This window comes from Pecten maximus, chromosome 10 (assembly GCF_902652985.1).
Source record: "Pecten maximus chromosome 10, xPecMax1.1, whole genome shotgun sequence".
NCBI lineage: Eukaryota > Metazoa > Mollusca > Bivalvia > Pectinida > Pectinidae > Pecten > Pecten maximus.
The window spans coordinates 35,885,083-35,905,780 of record NC_047024.1 but is presented as its reverse complement, the minus strand read 5'-3'; the positions used below and the strand labels follow the sequence as shown (position 1 = coordinate 35,905,780).

Here is a 20,698-nt window from a genome sequence, read left to right as displayed (position 1 = left end):
CAGGTAATACAGGTAAATTTCAGAATGTTGGCTAAGTGAGAATGAACCCATACATACGTAATGGTTTTCCGAAACGGTGGTAAATTAAGAAAAGAAGAAAAGTGGTTATATGACGGATGTGTATTAGAAACCGTAGATGAATTTAATTATCTGGGGATACAAATGAATTTTAATGGTAAATTTAAGAAAACTCAACAAAAAATTGCTGAACAAGGAAGAAAAGCATTATTTTCAATTTCGGGAGTATCAAAGAAAATCTTTTTTAACGTTGAAACCCAACTACATGTTTTTGATACATACGTCGGTAGTATATTTAACTATGGGGCTGAAATTTGGGGTTTTCATAAAGCACCGGATATAGAGAAAATCCACTTACAGTTTTTAAAAAGATTATTGGGGGTTAAGAAAAGTACTTCTAATTGTATGATTTACCAAGAATTAGGGAGATTACCTTTTGTAATAGTGAGGAAATTTAGAATTTTTAAATATTGGTTGAAATTAAAACAAACCAATAACTGTGTGTTAAATGCTTGTTATCAAGATATGTTAGAAAACGGGAATGAATGGTTGAATGAAGTAAAAGAAGAACTGTATAGAATGGGTGTTGGGTATATATGGCAAAATGGGGATATTTATACAGCTGATTATATTATGAATATTGTTAAATGCAGACTATGTGATATATTTATACAAGAATGTAAAGAAAAAATCAATTCATCTTCCAAGTGTTCACTGTACAAGTTTATTAGTGAAAAGTTCTACTTACAGCCATATTTATCAAAACCAATAGGTACTTCTAATTTAAAAGAAATAACTAGAATTAGATTGTCATCACATAAATTAAATATTGAAATTGGTAGATTTAATAACTTAGAAAGAAATCAAAGAATTTGTTCCTATTGTAACAGTGGAGACATTGAAGATGAATTTCATTTTATTATTAAATGTGAATTTCATTTAGACCTAAGAAAACGTTTTATTAAGAAATATTATTATAATAAACCTAGTATGTACAAATTTATTCAACTTCTAGAAACAGTAAACAAAAAAGATCTTTCAAATTTAGCAAAATATATTAAATACAGTAATAAACAAAGAACAGATTTTTTATTAGTATAAAAAAAAAATGTCCTTCTACACTCTACCTGTTGTACAATGTATGTGTTAGTCCGGTTGTGTGTGAGTGTGTGTATGCGAGTGTGTGTTTTTTTGTATTGTATCATTTCTGTACATGTATATATTTGTTGAACCGATGAGCCGTAAGGCTCAAGGAAATAAAGAACTTGAACTTGAACATAGATGTACGTCCCTGGTTTATTGAAGTCATTCTTTTTTACACAGGTAAAGCTGACTCAGTAATATAGCAAAGTTACCGACGAGGCGGTAAAAAATGACCGCCTTTCTACTCAAAACACAACCGGGTGATTACGTGAACTGCATCTGTATAACTTGTTTCACAATTGTTGTAAAATGAATAAAGTTTGATTTATTATTAAACAAGCGACACGTATGGAAAGCTTTTTGGGGGGTTTTACACATTTAATTCAGATATCTGTATCTAGATATAAGAGATATGTTCACGGACTTAGATATGTTATACAGATATCTGAATCAAATTGGTAAAACCCTAGACCCTAATGGCTCTGATTTTAATCAGACTGGTAGCCTAATTTAACCACATTATTGTCTGTCACAGTGAACTTCATGTTTTCCCGCTGAAAAAAATCAAGCGTCTTTGCTGTTATAAAACAGTTTCTTAACCTTGATCTGACCGATATTTTGAAAGTGACATAAACGCTTGATTGGATCGTTAACCTAAGCTTGTATCTGAAGGTTGTCGTTGTCGTAGACAAAAAGCAGCGCCACCTGTCGGCGAAATGACGAACAAAACACGATGCGTTGACGAGAGATGAACGAGAAAGATGTGGTGTCTTCGTTACAGGTAAGTGAATTGCCTTATCAGTCTAACGGACTTGACGTTCTGACAACAAACTTCGTTTATTTTTATTTAAGGTCACTACTCATAGCAATCGGTTGACAACAAACGCGTTTTGTAACAGCTGTTGCATTCAGAGGCTTCCCTTACTGGGCCCCTCATGGAAATGACAACATTACGTTGTTGTTATTTTTGTTTGCAAAAGGAAGTAACGTAGCTGGATATTATGAAATTGTTACACAAAAAATGCTGGCACGGAGTAACATATATTCACATGAGGTAGATAGTTTATTCCTCCATATTAATCAGCCATACATACATGGTATGTAGTACTGTAGTACATGTAGATAATGCACCAGGTGTATACGTTCGTTACAAATGATATGATATATACGTCTCTGGTCGCACATATACGAACCCTTGTGACCCCTTTGATAAAACTGATATGTCCACTAAATATCGATTGCATTTTTGTCAGGGTTTCCACTTTCCAGTTCAGTTGACCATTTGAATCCAATTACCATTTTTTATGTCCTAATTAAACCAAGAGTCAAACCTCCTTTCGAGGAGTCAAAACATAAAACCAAGCTTCTATATTACTTAAAGTCCTTGAACCTTTTCAACTGATCTTTATTTTTCTGACAGGTTAGTTTTTGAGCATATGTTAATGTATTTCTGAACATGCTGTAAAGCTCACTTTATATATAGCTACTGGCTATTTATCGAACAGGAAACATTGCATGAAAATAGAAAATGTTTCCAGTACATATGAAAATACTGTAAAGAGAGTACCTCAAGGTTCCATCCAAGGACCCCTACATCTTAATGTGTTCATAAATAACATTGTATACAGCAAAACTAATGCAACATTACTTAATTATGCTGACGTCAATAATGAATATACCTTATATTATCAATTCATGTTATAGAAAGGGAAAGCTCAGATTTAATCAAGTGGTTTGACATAAACAGACTTTTGAATAGAAATTAGTTTTTGACATTGTACAACTTCTTGGAGTCGAAATTGACTGTTTTCTTTTTTTTTCTGAACATGTCACAAATATTTTGTAATAAGGCATCTAGACAGATTGATGTATTGAAACAAATTGGACAATACCTGACCTAACTTTCGTCCCCTGGTTTGGCAATTCTGCAATAAAAGTAGTACTGACAAAATTGACAAAGTAAACTAATAGGGCCCTGAAATTTGTCTTCTAGGATTTTGACTCAAATTGGGAGGTTTTTATAAGAAAATAATATTTCAATAGGTGTGATATATAGCATGAACACATCTTGTTATAATATTAATCTAACCCTGTTTTATGTATGTTTTATTTAAGTTCATGAAATGAGCTTGTGTATTCATGTTTTAAATATTGAAGTTAGATATCATTTACTTGAACTTTAACTACTTGGCATATTGAAACAAAATGATTTGTTCGATGTGGCTTGTACATGTACATGTATATATCTACGTTTGTGCTCCCAAATGAGAAATGAAGCTAACAAGTAAACATATTATTTTCATATAATTATGAAAACACAAAGCTGAATGCATTGATGTTTGATGCTGATGCTGTATAAGGTAACCCTAATAGAGAATCCATGATAAGTTAAATTAACAATGTTTGTAAAAAAAATCTTAATAACAAGCATATATCTGCATCAGGTTTAAAAAGAATATAGATAAAAATGTCTTAAACATAACTATATCAATAAGTTAATAAGAAAAGTAATGATTATTATGTACTAGAAAAGAATAAGACTAAGGAGTCTTAATGATATTATAACTACTGTATTAAATGTGCCAATTCTTTCTATGCAAGTATATTTATGATATTCTATTTCTGTCTAAATATCACAGGCTTGTAATATAATCATACAAATTTCAAACCATCACCATTATATGATTATTTATATTTCTCTACAAGGCATCCAGTAGACCCTTGAGAGTATGTTTTTGACTCCCCAAATTGAGATCTGACTCTTGGGTTTGAAGGGACATGTCTATTTGACATATGTTTTGACCCTTCAGATTTCTGAGAAATAGGTGATTTGACTTCTGAAATTGCTAAAAGTCAAGGGTCAACTGGATGCCCTGCTCTAGCAAAATGAAAACGGTAACTTGTTCATTTAGAAAACTTTAACAAAACTGGGTCAAATTGACATAAGTTGCTAGCCAACTATCAGTTCTGCTACAATGTTTTAATTGTGGCTGTTGTAAAGTGATATCTTATATTATATAATTTGTGTTTTATATATATATATTGTTGCAACTTTTACCTGTCTATATCTTTAAGCATTCATGATCCTAATTATATTGAAAATTGATTTGTTATAAAGATTTCGGTCATTGATTCTTCTCAATCAATTTGAATTTTTATAATGAACTTTTAATGTAATTGAATATTTAATTGACAGTCAAATGATATTATTTCAAGGTATTGTAATAATGAAGATTTGAATGACTGTTATTTGATAACATATTATAGATGGAAAGTAATTTTTGAACCTTCATGTCAGTATGCATAGCCTTTATGTTAAATATTGATCTGTAAACGGTTTTCCTTTGTACAAATATATGAATCTGATCATTGCTTGACTAAACTGACCATTGCTCTATTTGAACCGGAGTAGTCTTAAGTTATTCAGGGCTTTTTCTGAGGGCTTTCTTGGGCTGTTAATGGGCCCCATTCTCAATCGGAATTATTTCATTTTAAAGCCAAATTTCCAAAAATATGCAGTTTACTCCTGAAAATGTCTTTCCCAATTCACCAAAATTTTTCCCAAAATGAGACAAAAAGGACCCTTCCAAACCAATGAGAAAAAGCCCTGTTATTTGCCGTTGATGAATTGGTAGAGTAGCAGGAATATACTGATCTGTTTACTGACGTAAAATAATCTCAATTAATAGGAGTGTCTGTCTAGAGTTAGGATATCTCATGTTTAAGTCTTGTCTGATTGTACCTTTTTTTGTACAGTTCTTTCTCTTCTTTTTTTCAACAGAACTTAGTGGCCATGGAAATACGATATCCAAATCAATTCATGCATGTATTTAGACATCACCAGAGAATTCACCAGGATGCAGGTCAGGTGCGAGATGCTGACGTAGAAGCAGGACAACCAAGATATGCCAACATCAGTGTTGATGGAGATATTCTCAGGTAGTATGGACCTATACATATCCCGGTGTCATCCACAATTATGTTACAATTCAAATGTTCAGCCTAAAAAACCACACATTTTACAGTTACCAGAATGTGTCATATGAGATTTAGAAGCTTTTTGTATAAATGGATTGAGTGCTGAAGATACATTGTATAGGCTCTTCAAGGCATCTGTTCTCTGGTTGTTGACATTTGAAAATTTCCAAATAGTTTACAAAAAATAGCTGAAATCTATTCACTAGCCGTGCTTCATAATGTCGCTTTAGAGTTGATTACCTGATACTATTAATTTACTATTAATTTTCAACCATAATCATTATTTTGTAATTTCAGCTATTCCCCTAATGACAGATTCAGTGTTGGCTTGTACGTAGCTGGGGAACCTCTCACACCAGAAGATTACTACTTTGAGGTGGAAATTCTTGACATTGGCAGTCGTGGGACCATAGGTAAATTTATTACTTGTTAGATAATATACTAGTTTTATGGAACCAGAGGTAAATCTATCACTTGGATAAGATACTAGTTTTGTGAAACCAAAGGTAAATCTATTTCATTTATTGAATTATCAATTAAAATTTATCACTTGTTTAAGCTATAGGTTTAGGCTAATGTTGTCCTTCCTTGGTTTCTATGCACTAAGTAGGTATTTACTTAGTTTATGCAAAAATCCATGCTTGTAAAGGAAATGATATATGATTGACTGAAGAAAATCATAGTATTGAGACAAGAATTTATACTCTTTGGCATGTGACAAAACTTTTGTACATGACACTTTACATAGCTGATCACTTAGATTTACTTATTTAGTTGTTTATGAAGTTGTAGTAGAGTTGTTAGAATGAGTTATATTATTATACTAATTTTGATTTTAGGCGTGGGTCTGGTACCTCAGAGATACCCATTAGATGCCCAGCCTGGATGGAGAGCATTTTCTGTAGGGTTCCATGCTGATGACGGGAAGTATGTAGAAATTATCCAAAGTGTCTGTTCTGTTATCTATTTCCCATGGCGTTTGATAATGCAACTGGACAACCACTTTGAGTTTGATCAACTTCTGCTTGACATACAGAATCCACATCTATTTTAACTTTGCTAAACTATATAAACAGGTTAACTCACAGATATATGGTGCTCAGGAACTTGTTGATTGTTAATCATCATGAAATAACTGTTTATTAAATATGAAATGAGGTTTTGATCAATAGAGATTGTATCTTAATATTTCTGATAAGAAAATAGCAGAATATCTTTGATAACCTAAATTTGATACACTATGAACTATATGAACTTATCCTGATTGTGACTGCAGGCTTTACAAAGCTAATGGTTTTGGCAAACCTTTTGGCACCAAGAGTCAGACTGGGGACAGGATAGGATGTGGAATCAAATTCTCAGCTCCAGAGGAGGGGCCAGGGCAGTCTGTAAAGGTCTTCTTCACACACAATGGGAAGGAGGTTGGTCAAGTTCAGGGATTGTCTCCCTTCTTCATAAGAGTGCTACCTGCTTTTAGCATCACAATAGATAGAGCCAGCATGAATGAATTTCAGATTTCATGATGACCTACAAACTTAGGTTTCCTGTTATATTTTCCACAATAATAATTTGAAAGTCATTCCTTTTCAAATTTACACTGAGGTTCAAATAGCACAGTAGTGGTAACTGTATGCTTGGTGTCACTGTGACTCACAGATGTGTTTGATTTTTACACAGTTAATAATTGAGTACTAGCAATCAGACTTGCTGTATTATAGATTTAACAGCAAACCCATTGATTTTCTATTATTTGCCTTTCAATAGTTTTTAACTATTTCTTTTAATTAGTATGTGCTGTAGTTGAGTTATAAAATGGAAATTAAGTTATAAAATAATATTGGTTAAAATTAAAAGTATCCAATAGCTCTATATCTGATAAACTGAGGAATGATTCTTTTTCTCTTTGTAAAAATAACCCACCATCAAGTGGTTGATCAGAAATAACATATTAAAGTTAACTTACAATATTTTAATGGATGTTTCATACAGGTTGGCATGATGATGATGCAGGCCCCAGCCCGGGGGTTGTATCCTGCTGTAGGAATGCATTCCTCAGGGGAAGAGGTCCGTCTGAACCTGGAAGCCGAGTGGCTGTACGAAGATCTGGTCCTTATGGCTGTTGACAATGGGGAAGAGGACTGGTCTCGTCTCCATGATGTCAGACTAAATGGCACAGTAAGTATTAAGGAATCATTGGTAACCCTCACATGACTTTGTCTGGGAGAAGTATTACCTGTGGCATGTTGACCTTGAACTCTTTGACAAGTTTGTTACAGCTCCAATAATGTTACTATGCCGACAGCATATACATTGCTTATAAGTAGGTTACATTTAAAGTATAGAGATGGAACACTATAGAATTTGGATGCGATAATTTATCCACTTTTAAGTTAAAAGATGAAATTAGAACCTTAACATTTGAGGGGGTAATAGCTCTTTGAGGGGGTAATAGCATAAAGTAGCATAAAGTATGTAACTTTTGGTATTAAAAATACACAACTGCCTATTCTTAGATTCAATCAAGTGTAACTACCCGTTGTTGTGTATACATTTTAATTTAATTTTCAGTGAAATGTAAAATTCTGTTAATCTGCAGTATATTGTGAGTCTGTGTTTGTTGCGATGATTATTTCAGACCTTGGAGTACATGGGACGAGGGAAAAGTATACATGATGTTGGTCTAGCTCAAGCCAGATGGCCCCTTGACACAACATACCATTATTTTGAAATTGAAATAATGGATCCTGGTGAAAACTGCTACATTGCCATAGGTGTTGCCAGGAGAGTAAGTACACCCTGTGTAACTGACAGTTTTGGGGTATATGGAGTTCTGTGTAGGTCATTTGCTAGTCTTCAGTCACAATCAGAGGTCATAGATATTTCAGTCAATATCCTTACTAGGATAGGGGTTTATTCTTTGGACATTGAGAAATCTAAAATGGTGTAAAAGACATTTACTAGATGACAATTTCTTAAAATTTCAATCTGATTTAGAAATCACAGAGATTCCTCATTTATTTAAGCAATCAAATTTGACACTTCATTCTTAGAATTTACTCAAACCTTGATCAATAGCTATTAATCATGATTTGATTAATTCACAAATTGACAAGGCTTGAATGCTTGGATGTATAGAATCTACAAAGTTTACAGGCTAAAAACATTGTAGAATTAATTGATTTTTTCTGGCTAGAAACTATAGCATTTACAAATTTTGCAAAATGAACCCTGTACGTTATTCATAACACAGGGAAGCATATAGAACGACCATTACAGAAATAAGATAGAGTTGAAATTAACTGCTTTTTGAATGGAAAGTATGAGGAGCTGGTAATACATGTACTTAAATCTCTTTTATCTATTGTGTTGCCACTTATTTAAAACTGTTGTTTGTAGAATTATCCCCACCACCGACACCCTGGATGGAACAAAGGATCCATAGCCTACCACGCTGATGATGGTAAAATATTTGTCGGCTCTGGAGTTGGAGATCCATTTGGACCAAGATGTCATAAAGGTAGGGCCTTGGTTGTTGTAGGAATTTGACGATAAGTAAATATATGGAATTACTGTAGACATGGTTATTCTGCTGGGGTTTTATTTTTAAGTCACCTGAGACAAAGTCTTATAGCCATTTGTCAATCGTATGCCATCTGTTCATAACAGTTGACCTTTTTAGACTTCTTCTCAATAATCAAGAGGCCTAGAGACCTGATATTGGGTCTATAGCATGCTGGGATAAAGGGCTATCGGAATTGTTCAAATGAGTGATCGTGACATGCATTCAAGGTCACAGGAGTCAGATATGCTAAATAAAATCTTTATACAGTGCAACTTCCGAAAACCAAACCTTCTAAAAACGGAACACCTCTGATTACCGAACGAATTGTCATTGTACGGAATTGGTCCTTCTTTATTATAGTATTAAAAAACTTTTAAATACCGATCCCTCTGAATTCGGAACACCGGACCGATTTTGTGTCCGGTTCCTGTTAAAATATACCAAAAATTGCTTATGAAAACCGGCCTTACCTGAGTGATTATGACATGAGGTCAGGCCAGCCAACCGTGAAACAACACCTGTGATGGGTATTGTGTGAAGCCTAATTGTCTCGGGACCTATGTATACCTGTACGTGATTTGTACCGATATCCAATATATATCCCAAGGGGGCATTATGACGGTAGGCCTAGTGTATAGTCAACACGACAATTACGAAACAACGCCACACTTCATTGAAGCGCAGCGTTTTGTTTATCTTCTCAATGCAGGTATTAAGTAGAGCTAGAAGCCTGAGTTTCGCATCTAATTTAAATGAGGCTCAAAGGGGGTTGTTTTTGCATGGTCGTAAATGAAGCCCATGATGTTGTTTTAAGACAATACCGATGTCAGAAATACGACCAGTATCAACTGATCAATTGTAATTAATATTGAAACAAAACAAAGTGCAGTTGTACATGTACAAATACTGTTTAAAACTACAGTTATAGTCATTTGCCTTTCTTATATAATCTGCAATATATACATTGATTAACTTTCACTATATTTATATTATTCAGACAATCGAAATTGTCTACGTACATAGGTACCGGGTTTTAATCGGGTACATTCTAATAAAACATCGTCCGACTAATTATATCCGGAATTTGACCGGTCATTTCGATCAACTTCTCAAAACTGAACCCTCTGTAAACTGAACAAATATCAATGTCCCATGCATGTTCGGTTTATAGAGGTTCCACTGTATCACTTTTAAAAAGAAAGAGGCCCAGGGATCTGATATTGGCTGCTTAAGCATGCTGATGTGAATGATATGAACCTCAAATTCAAGGTCACAGGAATCAAATCTGCCAAAATATATCAAAACTCAGGGGACTGTTAAGGCCCATGGGCCTCTTGTTTAATTTTCAATGTTATGTTTGTTGGGGTTATTTCCACAATTGTTTTTTTTTTTTGCACATTTGCATATTTAGTGTATATGTAAATTTCCCCCTTGCATAATTTTTCACCTTTACAGTAGCATGTGTTAAAGTACTGTTTGAATATTAATTAGAAGTTTTGTTAAGTTATAGTCTAGGAAGTGTTCAGATGATACATATTTTGCACTTGAAAATTCATTTCAATATAACATCAGTGAAAATTGACAAGAAATTTCCAAAAATGTCATATGTAAGTGTTATATCTTTGTTTGATAGGTGATATAATGGGCTGTGGTATCCTGTTCCCTCCGGACTACGACGGAGAAACAGACAGTGACCTTTCTCCTGATGACCCAGATGTTCATAATGATATGATCGACGACTTCAGTGATGATTCTGACGAAGATGACATCATACCAGGTGGACGATTTTTAGACCAAAATGGTACCAAAGTATGGGTAGGTATCCATGGTAATATAACATGATCTAAATTAAGGATTAGAAAGAAGTTCTCTATTTAAAAGGTTTAAAATCATATTATTCACAGAGGATTTTATGATTTGTCTGTAAACTGTAGCAAGTGCTTGACAATCAGTTAATTTCTTACAGTACCAAAAGGCAATTACAATTATCCATTTTGTTTTAGCAATCTTGTTTGTATTTTCGCTTACTGGACTTAGTATTAATTTTGTACAGGACTTGTCGGGTTTCTGGAGAGTATTAATTTTGTACAGGACTTGTCAGGCTTCTGGAGAGTAGCAATGCCAGGACTAACTTATACACTATATACAGTGGTCAGTGGTCTGCTCTTCAGATTAGAATCTAGATTGGTCATTCTTTATAAGTGATCATAAACTGGTCATCTGTAGCTATCTCTCAGTCATGTGTTCTGATCCGGTTATATTTGTCATTCCAGTCAACATAGTATGAATCATATGTCATCCTTATTGAACTATCAGTCATCCATACCAACACTTCAATTCTTCTAGACTGCTATCTATGTTTTATATATTTTTTATTACCCTTCCATCATGAGATTCAGATGATTAAAAGTCTTATTAATACAGGAAAATCAGTGAAAAGGTCAAACTCACATAGAACCAATTAAGGTCATGCGCTGGTGGGTTCCAAGACCCCTCTGTGATATCCTGTTAAGTACTTAAGTCTCTGTAGTATTTTATCATGTACATCAACAACAACAATAATTAAAATGAAATTTTGTAAATATTGATCATTTGAATTCTAAAACTCAAAATTTTTTTTCCAGATATTTTTTACAAGAAATGGAAAAATGATTGGGAAAAAACAGGTTCCTATACCAAAAGGAGGTTTCTTCCCTACTGTGGGTATGTTGAGTAGTTGTGAAAAGGTGAAGATCGACCTCAGACCACTCACTGGTTGATGATGGACATTTGGCCTGGATCTGGGCCAGTTATTGGAGCTACCAGTAACTTATGGCCCTAGGATGATTTAACACAAACGTGTCTGACAGTATTCTGTGACTCAAAGCCCTAATCATCCTTACCAGGGATCAACAATCACAATCATGCTACACACGGACAAAGAACCCTTAACAGGTTTTCAGTGTCGCACTACTAAAGGAGTCAGAGAAATGGATGATAATCAAATGTGCTTTAAATATTATATGTTTTATTGTGATAAAATTTTCTTCTGCCCCTGTATAGGGCTCCATAATAGAGAGGACAATGACCTGCACATAGTAAATGCTGTATATAATATATATTGGGGCCACATAGAGTGTTATTGGTCAGTTTAAGTATGTTAAATAATGATTCTGCTGTCTATAGTTATTAAGTATTACCGGTACATGTGTGAATTTCCTTGTTTGAGTATCATTCATATTTTCGTACCATATTGTCATTTGCACAGCCAGCTTCTTTGAACTTGGTAGAGTATCAATGATGGTTACACTGAGAATGATAAATGTCACCTTCTTTTTACAAGGTAGAGTGTCAATGACAATAGCTGAGTATGAATGTCACCAACTTTGTACAAGGTAGAGTGTTAATGACACTAGCTGAGTATGAATGTCACCAACTTTGTACAAGTAGAGTATCAATGACGCTAGCTAAGTATGAATGTCACCAACTTTGTACAAGGTAAAGTGTCAATGACACTAGCTGAGTATCAATGTCACCAACTTTGTACAAGGTAGAGTATCAATGACACTAGCTGAGTATGAATGTCACCAACTTTGTACAAGGTAAAGTGTCAATGACACTAGCTGAGTATGAATGTCACCAACTTTGTACAAGTAAAGTGTCAATGACACTGAGTATGAATGTCACCAACTTTGTACAAGGTAAAGTGTCAATCACACTAACTGAGTATGAATGTCACCAACTTTGTACAAGGTAGAGTGTTAATGACACTAACTGAGTATAAATGTCACCAACTTTGTACAAGGTAGAGTGTCAATGACACTAGCTAAGTATGAATGTCACCAACTTTGTACAAGGTAAAGTGTCAATGACACTAGCTGAGTATAAATGTCACCAACTTTGTACAAGGTAGAGTGTCAATGATACTAGCTGAGTATGAATGTCACCAACTTTGTACAAGGTAAAGTGTCAATGACACTAGTCGAGTATGAATGTCACCAACTTTGTACAAGGTAAAGAGACAATGACAATAGCTAAGTATGAATGTCACCAACTTTGTACAAGGTAGAGTGTCAATGACACTAGCTAAGTATGAATGTCACCAACTTTGTACAAGGTAAAGTGTCAATGACACTAGCTGATTATAAATGTCACCAACTTTGTACAAGGTAAAGTGTCAATGACACTAGCTGATTATAAATGTCACCAACTTTGTACAAGGTAAAGTGTCAATGACACTAGCTGATTATAAATGTCACCAACTTTGTACAAGGTAAAGTGTCAATGACACTAGCTGAGTATAAATGTCACCAACTTTGTACAAGGTAAAGTGTCAATGACACTAGCTGATTATAAATGTCACCAACTTTGTACAAGGTAAAGTGTCAATGACACTGAGTATGAATGTCACCAACTTTGTACAAGGTAGAGTGTCAATGACACTGAGTATAAATGTCACCAACTTTGTACAAGGTAGAGTGTTAATGACACTAGCTGAGTATGAATGTCACCAACTTTGTACAAGGTAGAGTGTTAATGACACTAGCTGAGTATGAATGTCACCAACTTTGTACAAGGTAGAGTGTTAATGACACTAGCTGAGTATGAATGTCACCAACTTTGTACAAGGTAGAGTGTCAATGACACTAGCTGAGTATGAATGTCACCAACTTTGTACAAGGTAGAGTGTCAATGACACTAGCTAAGTATGAATGTCACCAACTTTGTACAAGGTAGAGTGTCAATGACACTAGCTGAGTATGAATGTCACCAACTTTGTACAAGGTAGAGTGTTAATGACACTAGCTGAGTATGAATGTCACCAACTTTGTACAAGGTAGAGTGTCAATGACACTGAGTATGAATGTCACCAACTTTGTACAAGGTAAAGTGTCAATGACACTAGCTGATTATAAATGTCACCAACTTTGTACAAGGTAAAGTGTCAATGACACTAGCTGAGTATGAATGTCACCAACTTTGTACAAGGTAGAGTGTCAATGACACTAGCTAAGTATGAATGTCACCAACTTTGTACAAGGTAGAGTGTCAATGACACTGAGTATGAATGTCACCAACTTTGTACAAGGTAGAGTGACAATGACACTGAGTATGAATGTCACCAACTTTGTACAAGGTAGAGTGTCAATGACACTAGCTGAGTATGAATGTCACCAACTTTGTACAAGGTAGAGTGTCAATGACACTGAGTATGAATGTCACCAACTTTGTACAAGGTAAAGTGTCAATGACACTGACTGAGTATGAATGTCACCAACTTTGTACAAGGTAGAGTGTCAATGACACTAGCTGAGTATGAATGTCACCAACTTTGTACAAGGTAGAGTGTCAATGACACTGAGTATGAATGTCACCAACTTTGTACAAGGTAAAGTGTCAATGACACTGACTGAGTATGAATGTCACCAACCTTGTACAAGGTAGAGTGTTAATGACAATAGCTGAGTATGAATGTCACCAACTTTGTACAAGGTAGAGTGTCAATGACACTAGCTGAGTATGAATGTCACCAACTTTGTACAAGGTAAAGTGTCAATGACACTAGCTAAGTATGAATGTCACCAACTTTGTACAAGGTAGAGTGTCAATGACACTAGCTGAGTATGAATGTCACCAACTTTGTACAAGGTAGAATGACAATGACACTAGCTAAGTATGAATGTCACCAACTTTGTACAAGGTAGAGTGTTAATGACACTAGCTAAGTATGAATGTCACCAACTTTGTACAAGGTAGAGTGTCAATGACACTAGCTGAGTATGAATGTCACCAACTTTGTTCAAGGTAGAGTGTTAATGACACTAGCTAAGTATGAATGTCACCAACTTTGTACAAGGTAGAGTGTCAATGACACTAGCTGAGTATGAATGTCACCAACTTTGTACAAGGTAGAGTGTCAATGACACTAGCTAAGTATGAATGTCACCAACTTTGTACAAGGTAAAGTGTCAATGACACTAGCTAAGTATGAATGTCACCAACTTTGTACAAGGTAGAGTGTTAATGACACTAGCTGAGTATGAATGTCACCAACTTTGTACAAGTAAAGTGACAATGACACTAGCTGAGTATGAATGTCACCAACTTTGTACAAGGTAAAGTGTTAATGACACTAGCTAAGTATGAATGTCACCAACTTTGTACAAGGTAGAGTGTTAATGACACTAGCTGAGTATGAATGTCACCAACTTTGTACAAGGTAAAGTGTCAATGACACTAGCTAAGTATGAATGTCACCAACTTTGTACAAGTAGAGTGTACAGCAAACTTTACCTGGGATTAACTACCAGGTAGTTTACATCATAATACTCTATGAAGAGAGCATTTATTTGAGTTAATAGAATAAGTAATTTAAAAGTACAAGTTTTTGTGATAAAAACAAAAGTTCAAAATTGACATCTAGCATTATGAAAAAATTGATTATAATATTGTCACCATTAAAAAGATTTGAAAGCTGTTTGAATGCATGTTAAAAATGATAGAATTTTTATGTTGATCATGAGTGGTCCTAACTAATCATCTAAGCACCTATATGTAGATAAGGTAGTCATGGCCGTTATGGTAAATCATCGCCATTATGATGACCTCTTTGTATTGAATCAGGATGGCAGTCACCTTCAGGTGTTTTTTCTAGTCTTGAGAAGGGAGCCTATATGTATAAAAGGGTCTACACTGTTGCTAATACTAATAGTGCTATGTATGCTGAATGCTTTCACCCCTGGGGGGATCTTCAGGTAAATATATATACATATCTGTTTTGTATGTAATAAAGCTTTGTAGTGAACCTTTCACAGTTTGTACTATGTGCCACTATATGTACTAGCAGCTTTTCAAGTCAGAATCATTGTTTTGTACTGTTAGTTATGTAATGTTTGTTTGTTAGCTGTTAAAGTTCACCTACCGTAAGTGTTAAGATAGAAGAACAACATTTGGATACCGTATTATCCTCAAATACCCTCCTCCTTATTGTAATATTTAGTACAGCTGTAGTAAAGTTTTTGTGGACAGGGAATTTTTTGAACAAATACTTATTAGCAGACAGGGACTTATTTGTGGACCGAGACCTATTTGGAGACTGGCTTATTTGCAGATTAATACGGTAATACTAAAGAAGTTACCCTTTTAGCACATTGTACTGTTGAAGTGCCTGTTATGACGTTAATATTTGTGGATTTGTTAAGCACCTAATTTAATTTTTTTTTTTTTAGAAATTAAATGAAGCTTGTCATTTTGGTATGATGTAAAATGTTTTATGTCTGACGGTGATTTGTAAAACAAGAGATGATCAAGGCAGTGCCATTTCCTTAAAACATTTATGCAAATAATAATTGATTCAGAAAGGCAATATACACAATTAAATGTTTCCTGGTTGAAATTGAAATAAAAATATACATCTTTTGTATTATCTTTTAGAATAGCCATTTCTTTGTAAAATTATCTTGAACCAAAATATTAAACATGATATCCATTGTAAAATACAAATCCCATGCCAGAAGTTAAACAATAGTTGTCAGTAGAATTATAAAATTAAACATTTTATTTTAAAATAATGAATTTTAAAGATTCTTTTTTATAATTATATACATATGTATACTTTCATAAAGTCTTCCTAAGTGAAAAATAAAAATGAATCGAATGTGTAAGGACAGAGATCATATTACCGGTAATCCTGTATGATATACATGTAATAATATTAGATGTGTTTAGACTTAATACATTGTATATGGTCGTGGCATTGTAATATCTATGATATTGAAGTATATTGACAAAGTTTCAGACTCACGAAATTAAACTCAATCTGGTCGTGGGCCAGGTAAGGAAGTAAATTGACCTAGACCCAAACAAATATACACTGTCCCAGGTTCAGACTTGAATGGCCTACTGTATTTGTTCGATATGGGCACGGTCGGAACTTGTGCCAGCTTATTGCCATACCTTAGCTAAATCACCTACAAGGTGATCCAGTGTATGCTGAGTATGCTGCTGCCATAAGTTCCATCCTATCAATCAACATGTTCGTTGGTCAGTCGTCCACAGTGACCCCTGTCCCCACTCAGAACATATCAGACAGGGTCTAAGATACTATTTTGTACACTAAAATAATTTTAAGATGTAGTTAAGTTACTGCTTTGCATACTAGAGCAGTACTGCAGACTAGATTGGTTTGAATTAGTAAATTCCTGTTATATATATAAGCATATTGTTGTATATACATTTTCTATGATGTGTGGCCATATTGTTGAAAAAATTGTTGAGAAATTACTTTGAAATTTGAATTTAACATTGTATGCGTATGGGAGTTTTATGTATTTATCCTGGGTAGCGACATTGTGATATTAGTTGTATGTAATGTTGTAGTGTTCACTCCGTTTAAGTGGCATGGACATGAATGTTATTTCAATAATTGTGTAAATGGTTGATGTATAAAATCCTTAAGTATTGTTAATGTTTGTTAATTTTATTGTGTTAGATAGAAGTCATCAAGCTATAGATGTTAATTTTATTGTGTTAGATAGAAGTCATCAAGCTATAGATGTTAATTTTGTTGTGTTAGATAGAAGTCTTCAAGCTATAGATGTTAATTTTATTGTGTTAGATAGAAGTCTTCAAGCTATAGATGTTAATTTTATTGTGTTAGATAGAAGTCTTCAAGCTATAGATGTTAATTTTGTTGTGTTAATGTATAGTTATAGAGCTTTTGTTAGAGGTTTACCTGGTATTTTATTGTATTGATGTATATTTCTAGAGTCGCTTTAGTAACAGGAGTTGTATATCTGACGTTTGTATCTTCTAATCAATCTTCTTTACTGTAGTATAATCTAACACTTAACTTTATTATATCACACTGAGTTCAAGATTATACCCATATGATATAATATAAGTCCACTCTGTTGACTTCATTAACAGTGATAAGTCCCCCTCTTGGTATTACTACGCAGGCAAAATACCTTACTGTCATTACTTGTACATTATATAACACTTTCCATAGAGATTTATTTCTCGCGTATGTGACACTTGGTACAAAATTATTTTGTATCCCGGTGTCTTCCTGACACATTACCCAAAAGGGAGGTAATTCATTCAAATTGAAAAACATGAAAAGTTATTCATAAAGTTTTTATGCAATTTTGACACAATTACATATAAGAGGGAAAAATCTGTGAGCTTTATGTGTTTGAGATTGATACAGTATCGGTCCGACATAATGTAACATCTCATTCTCATAATTAGGTTTTGTTATTGGGTGTCTTGTCTTCACTGACATTAATCGATCTCAGACATATAGATGTTCTAGTAAACTGAATTGGTACAATAGACCAGTTGTGATTAATACTTGATTTTTTTTTATATTTGTTTGAGTGCTAACAGAAAGTACTGTATAGTTGGTAATATCAACAGGGATTAAATTTTGTTGTGTTGTTTTAATGCCTATTGACAATTTGAGTCAGTCAGGGCTAAACAACATCAGATTAGAAGGACATTCACAGAAAAAACACATCCAACTCACTTATATCAAACAAACTGGTCGCAAAACATTATATTTTATGGTATAGTTCTGTTGCATGTAAATAATCAAGTATTCAAATATAAGCAATGCGGAAATTATTTCACAAATGTAACGTTAAAATGGTCTTACTGGCTATTTGAAATCATGAGAATTCAATCTATAAATGAGCACCAAATTAAATACCAAGCAAATATTAACAGGAGGAAATCCATCTCTGTGAACATATTGTATATAATTTGTACATGTCTGTTTACATATTGTTTGCTGAATACAGTGTATAATGCAATCTAACAATTTACCCTTGACTATACCAAATGGAATTATCCATGTGGCTTCAAAATCAAGGCAGGGATGCTCAAAAATTTCATACTGAAGAACCAAGAAGTCCTGACAGAGACAACCGGGAAATGAAATAATAAAACTAACTCTGTCGGCAACTTCCAGTAGAAGCATGTAGATATTTCTAGGACAATAATGAATTTTTTCTAAACTAAATTATAAATCTGATCATAATTTCATATATGTGATATAACATTGTTTATACAATGTAAATTAATTACCAGTTAGGATTGGAGATGACATTCTGAGATTGACTGGACATTTTGTATGTGTGCTGTATTTCAACTCACTTGGAGTAAACTGAACTCACAGAAGTTTTTCTCTTTTTATTTTGTAAGGATTTAATATTTTTGGGTGATTTTCAAACTCTCTAGAAGAGGTTTTGTATGTCAATTTCATATGCTTTCTTACATTATACTTCACATTGTTATCTTCACTTTCTCTAAAAGTCGGCCCAATCTCATGTCTTGGTGTCATCGTATATCCAGTGATATGAGAATAAGGTAGTTCTACATCTCACTATGTATATTCAGCTGTATGCTACGTTGCTTTGGTATTGAAATTTCTTACCAATATACTATATATTGTGTACCTCATGTCTGTATATCAGTATGAATGACACTACATTGGTGTTTAGCTTCCTAGCGTACATACCATGTATTGTGTATCTCAAATGGCGATGTATACATCAGCATGAATGACACTACATTGGTGTTGAGCTTCCTAGCGTACATACCATGTATTGTGTATCTCAAATGGCGATGTTTACATCAGCATGAATGACACTACATTGGTGTTGAGTTTCCTAGCTTACATACCATATATTGTGTGTCTCAAATGTCGGTGTATATATCAGCATGAATGACACTACATTGGTGTTGAGCTTCCTAGTGTACATACCATGTATTGTGTATCTCAAATGGCGATGTATATATCAGCATGAATGACACTACATTGATGTTGGGTTTCCTAGCGTACATACCATATATTGTGTGTCTCATATGTTGCTGTATACATCAGCAAGAATGATATTACATAGGCGTTAAATTTTCTAGCAAGTATATGAACTTTGTACAAAAAAGTAAAGTGTGTACCTTGCATAACGCTGTGTATATCAGCGTGAATGACACACAAGTTTTCTAGCTAGTGTACCTTATATAACATTTATATTGTGTACCTCACATAACGCAGTGTATATCAGCGTGAATGACACACAAGTTTTATAGCTAGTGAACCTTATATAAAACTTATATTGTGTACCTCACATAACGCAGTGTATATCGGCGTGAATGACACACAAGTTTTCTAGCTAGTGTACCTTATATAAAACTTATATTGTGTACCTCACATAACGCAGTGTATATCGGCATGAATGACACACAAGTTTTCTTGCTAGTATACCTTACTTATATAAAACTTATATTGTGTTCCTCACATGACGCTGTGTATATCGGTGTGAATTCCACACACGTTTTCTAGCTAGTGTACCTTATATAAAACTTATATTGTGTATCTCACATGACGCAGTGTATATCGGTGTAAATGACACACAAGTTTTCTAGCTAGTATACCTTACTGATATCAAACGTATATTGTGTACCTCACATGACGTGTGTATATATGCGTGAATGACACACAAGTTTCTAGCTTGTATACCTTATATAAAATGTATATTGTGTACCTTGCTGTTTGCCGTGTTATACTTCTATGAATGTTTGTTGTTAATATTATTTGTTTTATAATTACCTGTGTGATATTTTGAATGAGGAAAGAATGTTCAGCAGCTAGAAGAGGCTTTGAAAGGGTTATTCTGTATTGAAATGTTTCTATTTTTGTTGCCAATAACACACTATTAATTAACACATTACCAGTACAAATTTCCCGTTGCTTTGAAAGCTAGCAATCTAATAAATTTGATATATAATAATGATTTGTTGTTCTTCATGTTTTGATCCTGGGTCAACCAGAGTGGTCTGTGATGTTGACCTCCTATTGCCACATTTTTTACAGGCAAGTGACATTCAATCAAATCAAATTAAAGATAAGATACACAGTGTACTCCTACTGGTGGAATGGAAGAAGTTGGGAATATGTATTGTTTATGAAAACCATGATTGCATAATCATGTTACAAAATGGTCGCCTTTGGCT

At 34.0% G+C, this 20,698-nt stretch overlaps 1 protein-coding gene across 10 annotated transcripts; it reads left to right on the top strand.

The window, feature by feature from the left end:
• The first annotated feature begins 1,850 nt into the window (after positions 1-1,850).
• Positions 1,851-20,478, top strand: LOC117335360 (SPRY domain-containing protein 3-like). 10 transcript variants are annotated; one of them, XM_033895312.1, is made up of 13 exons: positions 1,851-1,942; positions 4,943-5,100; positions 5,437-5,552; positions 5,979-6,066; positions 6,416-6,560; positions 7,129-7,314; positions 7,775-7,924; positions 8,536-8,656; positions 10,335-10,516; positions 11,326-12,333; positions 12,434-12,797; positions 13,154-13,517; positions 13,618-20,478. In XM_033895312.1, exons 1-10 carry the CDS (start codon positions 1,910-1,912, stop codon positions 11,458-11,460), a joined length of 1,314 nt encoding a protein of 437 aa, XP_033751203.1. In that variant the 5' UTR covers positions 1,851-1,909; the 3' UTR covers positions 11,461-12,333; positions 12,434-12,797; positions 13,154-13,517; positions 13,618-20,478. The 10 variants fall into 10 exon arrangements, with proteins under 10 accessions (XP_033751203.1, XP_033751204.1, XP_033751201.1 ...); XM_033895313.1 differs by having other exon boundaries at positions 13,154-13,565; positions 13,722-20,478; XM_033895310.1 differs by having other exon boundaries at positions 13,154-13,721; positions 13,818-20,478.
• The last annotated feature ends 220 nt before the right edge of the window (positions 20,479-20,698 follow it).